The sequence below is a fragment of the Hordeum vulgare genome, chromosome 3H (assembly GCF_904849725.1).
Source record: "Hordeum vulgare subsp. vulgare chromosome 3H, MorexV3_pseudomolecules_assembly, whole genome shotgun sequence".
NCBI lineage: Eukaryota > Viridiplantae > Streptophyta > Magnoliopsida > Poales > Poaceae > Hordeum > Hordeum vulgare.
Window position 1 is genome coordinate 204,698,006 of NC_058520.1, and position 9,297 is coordinate 204,707,302.

General features: G+C 39.8%; 1 protein-coding gene across 1 annotated transcript; it reads right to left on the reverse strand.

Moving 5' to 3' along the window:
- Positions 1-5,210: 5,210 nt before the first annotated feature.
- LOC123443518 (histidine biosynthesis bifunctional protein hisIE, chloroplastic) lies at positions 5,211-8,646 on the reverse strand. Its single transcript, XM_045119907.1, has 5 exons — positions 8,357-8,646; positions 7,744-7,989; positions 7,556-7,651; positions 7,333-7,484; positions 5,211-5,612 (listed from the first exon to the last, which is right to left on the reverse strand). Exons 1-5 carry the CDS (start codon positions 8,555-8,557, stop codon positions 5,411-5,413), a joined length of 897 nt encoding a protein of 298 aa, XP_044975842.1. The 5' UTR covers positions 8,558-8,646; the 3' UTR covers positions 5,211-5,410.
- Between the last annotated feature and the right edge of the window lie 651 nt (positions 8,647-9,297).

Genomic DNA, 9,297 nt, shown 5'->3' on the forward strand with positions numbered 1-9,297 from the left:
CGCGTTCCCTGCAAAATTTCACTCGACTAGTATATAGCCACTTTGTTTTGCCAGGATAAAGAGTTTTATTTCATACGGAATACATGCAGAGTTACAATCAGCTCGCAAAAATTGGAGAAGGCTTCCTCGTGAGCTTGGCAAAAGTTAAATTCAGGATAACGAGTTTTATTTCTTGCACCATCAGGATGAGCGCTCGACGCTCCGTTGGAGAAGGCTTCTTCGTGATTTTATATAGCTAAATGGCAAGCACTTCTCACAGTAAAACAACCACTTTTCTTCGGTTGTCAGGCTAAAAAATCATGACACTGTCTTAGTGATGTATGAATTTTTTGAATGTGCAGCACATTCATGACCCAAAAATGTGTGTTAGGTAACCGTACATTTCAAATTCTATCGTCATGTATGAAGTCAGAAATTCGGTTCAATCAGCAATTCCGTTTTGAAGTGACTGGTTTGAAAGTAGGACCACAAAGAATCCATGGGTCCCGCCAAGTACAAATCTGAGTGCCTTTACCCATCCTTCAAATGAGCTCTTTCTTTAACAATTCAAGACCATGCTCTATACTACGTCATACCACACACACGTTGCTCGAAAAAAAACCATCTCCATTACATTCTCATGGGGATAATACTTTGTAGGAAAAAGTCGTGCACAAAAGTTATTCAAAGATTTCAAGAAGCGTCAAGCCTGTTTTGCTAGGAGGTCTTGGTTAAAAGTATCCATATCACGGAATCCCATATATCCGTTAGATTTTTGCATGATCATTTTATCCCAACTTAGCCATTGCATTTTCCTTTTCCCCTTCTCTATGCTCCATCGGTATTGCTATATTAAGTGAGTCATCTCATCAGAAGCTGAGGTTGATAACCGAAAGATACTCATGACATACGTTGGAATTGCTTGTGCGACAGAACTTAATTAGAATTTCTTTACTTTCAGATGACATATACTACTCACTCAAATTTCCCAATATTTTAGTAAGTCTATCCAATAATGATTCAAAGCGACCCTTGTGCATTCTCCCATCAGGAACACAAAGTCCCAGATATTTAGGATCAAACACCTCCTGAGAGATTTGAAGAGTATCCTTCGCTTCATCTATAACAGCCGTTGAGCATTTTTTAGAGAAAAGCATGAAACACTTTGAGGGGTTAATAAGTTATCCCGTGGATGATGCGTAAGTGTTCAACAAACCTTTCACAACTGTTGCCTATTGAGCATACGCCCGAAAAAACATTAGTGAATCATCCGCAGAAAATAGATGAGATAGGTGATGTCCTCCATTTTCACTAGTTCTAGTCCATGCTTCACCATTGCCTTATTCACCAAGCCAGACGAAGAGTCGGCAATAAATAGAAATAAAAAGGAGACAATGAGTCACTTTGTTTGAGACCTCTTGATGGAGAGAAGGATTCCAATAGCTTGCCATTAAATTTAACATCAAAAATTACGGATCAAAAACAAATCATCACATAAGCCACCCATAGCTGAGAGAATCCCTATTTGAGAAGAGCCCGCTCCAAGAAGTGTTGGATTTTTGCTAGTAGGCCTTTGGCCCAAAACCCAACTAAAATCTGAAATTCTCTTGGCCCATTTCCTTGGCTATTTGTGTGGTGTGAATGGGACTAAAATTTAGTCCCATACCACTAGTTGGGAGAGAGTTACACCTTCTTATAAGGTGAGCTCTTCTAACACTTGTACGAGCATGAGAAGAGAAGAGACCCTCGCACACTCCTCCTCCCTCGCCTCGCCACGCCTCGCCACATCACGACGCACCGCGGTTTGCGGGATTGAGACGAGCCAACTCATACCTACACGCTTATTTTTGCCGGTCCGGAACGAAGAGTCTGTAACTGATACGTCTTCAAGGTATCTATAATTTTTTATTGTTTCATGCTATTATATTATCATTCTAGGATACTTTTGGGGAGTTTATATACCAATTAACATTATTTTTAGCACTAACCTATTTCGCCCAGTGTCAAGTGTCAGTTGTTGTCTTCTGCATGTTTTTTGGATTTTTAGGTTACAGTACCAAACGAAGTCAAACTGCCATGATTTTTTAATTTTTTTTGTATCAAAAGAAGACCTAGAAGCTTCGGGAGGAGGCGAGAAGACTCACGAAGGAAGCACGAGCTAACGGGGTGTGGCTAGGGCCTAGGGGCGCACCCTGTTGCCTCGTGCTCCCCTCAGTTGCCTCCTTACGTACCTCTTCATCCTATAAATTCACGTATATCCCAAAAACCCTACAGAGACTTCCGAAACACTTTTTTCGCCGTTGCAAGTCTCTATTCCGCCATGTGCCCATCTGGAGCCCTCTTCTGGTGCCTTGCCGGATGGGGGTCGGGCACGGAGGGCCTCTACATCATCCTTGTTGCTCCCATGGTGATGTGTGAGTAGTTAACCATAGACCTACGGATCCATAGTTAGTACCTAGATGTCTATCTCTCTCCCTCTTGATCTTTAATACAATGATCATCACATCTTTGCTTTGATCTATCCGATGTAATTCTTTTGTGTGGTGCGTTTGTTGGGATCCGATGAATTATGAGTTTATGTTCAGATTATTCATGATAAATATTTGAGTCTTCTCTGAATTCTAAATATGATTCTCATGTGCATGATCATTATAGCTTCGTAAATCTCTCTGATCTATTGATTTACTTTGGCCAAGTAGAGTGATCTTTCTTTAGTGAGAGGGGTGCCTTGTAGTCTAACGGATTTTTATATCTTAGTGATAGAAAGGGGACAAGATACGTCTTTGTATTATTGCCACTAAAGATAAAACGATGAGGTTAGTTCATATTAGTTGAATTCTCTTTGTCAACATCATGTCAATGCTCTCCAAGCATTACTCTGTTTTACTTAGTACTCTAGATGCATACTGCATATCGGTCAATGTGTGGAGTAATAGTAATAGGTGTAGGCAGGAGTCGTCCTATTTGCTTATGGACATGATGCCTATATACACATGATAATTGTCGTGAATATCACATAACTATGGGTTTTTATATCAGTTGCCCAACAATAATTTGTTTACCCACTGTATGCTTACTTTCATGAGAGATGACACTAGAAAAAACTATGGCTCCGGGGTCTATTCACTTATAAGTTTACAAACGCTACAATCTCCTCACTGCCTTTATTTACTTTTCATTTTGCAACTTCCAACCACACTACTTACTTGCTTCCAAATAACGAGACAAGGGGATTGCCAACCCTTTTTCCCATGTTGGGTGCAAGTGTTTGTTTCTCTTATGTGTAGTCGCTGAAGATGGGGGTTGGTTGTTACTCCTATTGGTTCAATAAACTTTGATTCTCTACTGAAGGAAATACTTACCTATATTGTGCTCCATCACTCATTCCTCTTCATGAAAAAACCAACGCGGATCACAAGTATGAGAAAGGATTTCTGACGCCATTGCCGGGGAGTATCATTAACCTACTACCAAGTAACTTCGAACAAATTATCATTCACTTGTTCTTCTTTTTATTTGTTCTTATATTTTGCTTGCTTCATAAAAAAACAAAAAAACAAAAATATTTATCTTTACTAGTTGCTAGTTTACTTCTTTGCTTGTCGTTATGGCTAGTTCTTCTTTTATTCCCTTTACCCCGATAATGAGGTACTCAACTTTAAATGAAGGAAAGGAGAAAGTTTAAAAGATGCATGGTATAAGATTTGTAATGCTCAAAATAAATCAATTCATAAGCAATCCCACAACATCTTGGTACGTAAATTTTATGTTGGTATTATCACTTGGTATAGATTTGTACTTGATATGATTATCGGAGGTAATTTCTTAATGAGTCATAGTTCGCGAGACTGCTGGCGGCGACTACTTCCCGGACAACGACTTCTTCCCCGATCTCGCCAAACTGTTCATCAACGACATGGCTGACTACACCAGCTTTGGCGGATCTGCTCCCGCTACACCGTATGCAATCTTGTCCACTTTGTTTGAAATGATGCTAGAATTCATATATCTAGTTTGTGCCATGGATTTATTTTATTCATCTACTATGTTAGTCCGTATGATTAATTCAATCTCTGTTATTGTCGTGAGCATCTATTTACTATTTATTCATATTAAATATCATAGTAATTTGCCTTTATATTCAACAACAAGTCCCTATCAAGTCGGCTGTATGGTCCACGTTAATTGAGACAGAGTTTTAGTTAACTGACGCAACTAGTTTTGGCTATCCGGTCCGATAGATTGACGCATTTTGTTTTGTGCAAGTCGCGTTGGTGTTTGAGAATTTTATCTCAAGAAAATGTGACGTCACTTCCACGCTGGTGGTGGTAGGGCCTCCAAACAAAAACGCCCAAGAGCGATGAATTATTGCACATGATCGTCACTCGCTTCCAAACAACAGAAACAAAAGCCTGAAAGAACCATATGAATCATCGTATAGGATGTTGGGCCTAATGTGCAAAACATATACATACGCGTGTATTTTTCACTTTCGCACCCAATGTCCAATGACACTACTCAAATTCCAACTACCACTCACTAGTGAATCAACAACACCATCCACATGAACATTGTACGCAAAACACAACTTCACCCGAACAATTTAGCAAGTCCTCATGCCTTAATAATTCTTTTTTTTCTTACAAACTTTCAATCTATTTCATCTCTGTCATACAAAGAACACCCAAAGTAACCATATTTACAACTAGGTCCTCTTTAAAAACCTTTTTTTGTTTGTGTGTTGTACAACAAAACATATTTTCCATACTCTAAATAAAATCACCCACATATATAGTGGGTACACAGCCGAAAATGCATTTTGGAGCTCGGGCTCCATGGCACCTAGTTTCTAAAAAAAACCAAAAAATTCATCAAAATTCATATTTTTACATTTCAAAAAATTATGAAAAAGATACGGATATACATGAAGGCATAACACATATGTGTGCAAATCTTTAGAACAAAAAACGTTGAAATGAGGTATGTGCAAAAAAGACAAATTTGTGGCTTTTTAACACATGATACTATTCGTCCCAAAAGTTCATGAATTTGTTCTTTTTGCACACATCGCATCTTAAGATATTTCATCCTGAATTTTTGCACACATATACATTTCATCCTTGTGTACTTGCATTTATTTTTTAGACTTTTTTGAAACTGAATAATTTGAATTTTGATTTTTTCAAAAATAAAGGGTGCCATGGAGCCTGAGCTCCAAAACGCCCTACTCGTACACAGCAAACAAACTTTATTGGCCAAAGCAGCAACAGCGCCACTGCGACTGTGCAAGGGGGGAAAAAAGCACAAGCCAAGTTCAGTCTTCTTCTTGGAGAGCATAATGAGAAAACATAAATCTGTAAAAAGCTGGACAACTCCATAGTACACCCTGCCCAAACAGATAGAGAATTCATCCACCTACATGGTGATCACACTAAGATTTCTTGCGACTGGCCTTCTCCTCAACGCCGGACTGGGAAAACCGTTTCCTCAGGACCTCCAGCACCTCTTCCATCTTCACATCCTTCACACTGAGAAGCACCATTGCGTGGTACAGCAAATCAGCCATCTCCGAGGCAGTACGGGTTTTGTCCTCGTTCTCAAGCAGTGTTTGAATTAGTTCCCCAGCTTCTTCGCTGAAAGACCAGAAACAAATGTGCACCGGCAGTAAGAGAGAAATATACTGGCATCAAGAGAATAACTGAAAAAGGTCAAACATGGAATGATAACAAGAGAAAAGGTATGAAGTATGCACTAGTTGCCAATGGTTAGAGAATCAATGTACCATGCCATCAATGTACTAAAAGAGATAGAGATAGATAGAGAGAGATATATATGAATCGTCACAGCGATACAAGTATCGACAAAGAACTCCTTACATTGACACCAAATAATGTCCAAGAGATAGATGAATATGCCACCTATCAGTCTTACACTCTTGCAAGTTTTTTTCTTTTTGAGAAAAATTATATGTTGAAATTGTTGCTTTTACACGTAGCAGTACTTCATACCAAATGATGACGTTGCACCTCATATGTACTCGCAAAATTGTACTGATATCTTCTTAGGTTAGCCTCTGACAGTAGTTGTTCCAGCTGATACATTGCGCCAAATTTAATGGTATGGGACAGCTCGTAATAATTATATCCAAAATCCAGGTGTTTGTAAAGACATAGTATTAGGTGACAAAACAAACTGTGCATGCATGGAGCATGGATAACTCTATGCTCTGAGTAACACTGTTATGGTGATATTTTCGGGCAAATGCATTATGTCATATGAAGTTGTTCAAAGGACCAGCTAACAGGATCAAAACCGTATACAAATAACAGATTTCAAAAAATCATTGTGATACTGTCGGACATATGCAGTTGAGAACAAAGCTGATCAGATAATGATCAATAACCATACTGTACAACTGCAAACTAGTAAGCTTGATAATCTAATGGATAGTATTATCACCTAAAGGCATAATATGGACCGCAGAGATAATTGTTCTATCAAAAATAGGAATATATCATGGCTAGCCTTAAGTTATATGCTTTGAATCAAAACAATTGTCACAGGCTACCCCTAGTTATTTTAATAAGAGTCCTGTATATCAAGTGTTGAATTGGATTTACTAAAAATGGATTCTATTCAGACCTCTGGTACCTTTTAAATCTTACTAATGAGCCAATATCAACAAAATTTTGATGTGAAGTTTCATGCACAAAATTTGGGCATTAGCTTCCCATTCAACATTATGTAAATGCAGGTCATCAAACCTGAGAAATAAATGCAGTCTACAATCTGTTGCAGAATTAGATTTTTCTAGTGGCTTACTTCCTCCAATAAGAGAAACTTCCTGTGGGAGGATCACTGCCAACCTTTTTAACCCTTGAACGATAGCTTCTTGCAAAACTACATTCATCCAGGAACTAGTTTCATGATGTTGTGCTTAATTTCATAACATTATGACAAAAATGCGTAATGTACATGAACAACGGAAGTATACCCTAAACAATGTTACATAGCGCTTTTCAACAGAAAAAAGGGAGAAATCTCTTGTAGGTACCGCTTAGCAACAAGTGTGCCCATCCTCACCAGATCAACAAGTATATGTCCATATCGAACAGTAATGATGACAAGATTAGAACAAGATAACCAGGCTAGAGAAAGAGAAAAGTACTTCCTCCGTCCTAAAATAAGTGTTGCAAATTTAGTGCTAGATTACTACAAATTTTATACTAGCTCAACGACCCTTATTTTGAGACAGAGGGAGTACTACACTATTCTATTCGATTGTCTTGGCACGTTAATAATTTATAGACAGATATATAATAGACCACGAGAATTAAACGAAGCAACACTTACCGTATTTTCGAGCAAAGCAGCTGGTCATCAAGCAGTAGTTTTTTCGTCCATGATGGCTTACCAATCCCTTCAGTAACTATCTCCTCCTTCCGCCTATTGATCGTATCTTCCAGCGAGTAGAGAGTTGTGGTGACCTGCCTCTCCTGATTGGACTGTGAAATACAATAATATTTTAATTTCAAGTAAATTTATATTCCCAGGAAGATTCATTAAAGACAGATACCTTTGAATCTTGTAGTGCATCATAGACTGAAGAATAGTAGCAGGTCTCTGCCCCTGTATGGCATGTAGGTCCATCTGGCGTACCAAGGTATATTATCTAACTTTCAAGAAAACACAAACACCCCAGTTAGTATCAACTGAAGCCAGACTGACGGCTCTGATGCATAACAGAAAGCAGAAGATGCTTACTGAATCACGGTCACAGTCCAGGAAAATGTCATGCACATTGATGAAATTCATGGATGTCTCCCCTTTAGTCCACAATGAAGACCGTGAACGGCTATAGAATGTAGCTTTTCTGGTCGATATAGTTGCTGCAAGGGCCTCTTTGTTAGCAAAGCCCTGCATAAGAATGGCTCCAGTATCCACATTTTGCGCAATCGCAACTGCCAGCCCTTTGACGTCCCACTTCACACTGTCTAGTAACGTTTCAACCTAAAAAAGATTCACATGACGATGACAAGCCGATGTTAAATATTTTCTGTACCTTTTTTCTATTTCTCTAAGGGCAATACTATCACAAACAAAGGTTTGATGGATGAATTCCTCACACTGGCTTAATGCTTGCTAGTGTATATAAACATAAAACTGTAGTCTCCATCAGGCAAACCATAAAACATTACTTCCATGATGTAACTATATTGTGTAAGTTTCGCATAAGAAACCATCAAAGCCTTAGATAAAAATGCTCAAAGCCGAGGAGCACACCAGTCCACCCCGGTTCCTAACTTGGAAGGGCTCCCGAGTGAGAGAGAGAGAAAGGGGAGGGGAGCAGATTTTGCGGGTAAATCAATCGACAGACCTTGGGATCGACGGCGAGGGCTGCTGGCGTCGACCGGGCGGAGCCCGGAGCCATGGAGAGCACCGGGCAAGGCTGCCTGCGCCGCCACCCGAGGGCCCCCGAGGATGGCGCCGCAGCCGTGCAAGGGTTGGAGCGGGCTGGCCATAGGGCGGCGCGGGTCGCGGGCGAGGAGAAGGGTGCGCGAGGCAGTGGAGCCGCCATGGGAGCCGACTCAATCGGAGTGGGGAGCAGTCGCTGCTCGACGCGGCGGTTGGTCGAGTTCGAGTCCGGTCAAGTCAATTGAGTCTCTCAACTCTCAAGGCACACACCTTACCGTACATCCCTTAAGAGCATGGTTAAGAGCATGGTTAATATATAGCCAACTGCTGGCTAGCCATCTTATAGTTCATCCTATAACTAACTTGTACAATAGTTAGATACTCCCTCCGTTTCTAAATATAAGTCTTTTAATAGATTTCACTAAATGACTACATTCAAAACAAAATAAGTTAATCTATACTGTAAAGTATGTCTATATACATCTGTATGTAGTCTTATAATGAAAACTCTAAAAAGACTTATATTTAGGAACGGAGGGAGTATAAAAGAATACTACTTTTATCGTATATGATTCATTTTTCATTCTCACAAAGCACCTAAAAGCACGTACTAGAGCTAGCTTTTCACGAAGAACCCGCTTCCCTTCTCTTTCCTCTTCTTTCTCATCCAACTCAGCAAAAATATAATATTCTAATGTTTACAACCTGCTGACTGTACCTTATTGTACTTGCTCTAAAAGTTTCACGCTGGACAGAATACCACCCACAACCACAAGAGCTAAGTCTAGCCAATGTTGGTTTCAAAAAGAAAAATCTAGCCACTCTCGCCGTCATCACCACAACTTCCCTACAGGCCGCCGCCTAGGTCCATCTTCTCTTCCCCGTTTGATGACCTTCAACGGC

Coding starts and splice junctions, on each gene's coding strand:
- LOC123443518 (XM_045119907.1), bottom strand. CDS start 8,557: ATGGCGGCTCCACTGCCTCGCGCACCCTTCTCCTCGCCCGCGACCCGC. Junction 7,652..7,743: donor TGGACTGTGACCGTGATTCA/GTAAGCATCTTC, acceptor CTTGAAAGTTAG/ATAATATACCTTGGTACGCC. Junction 7,485..7,555: donor ATGCACTACAAGATTCAAAG/GTATCTGTCTTT, acceptor TGTATTTCACAG/TCCAATCAGGAGAGGCAGGT.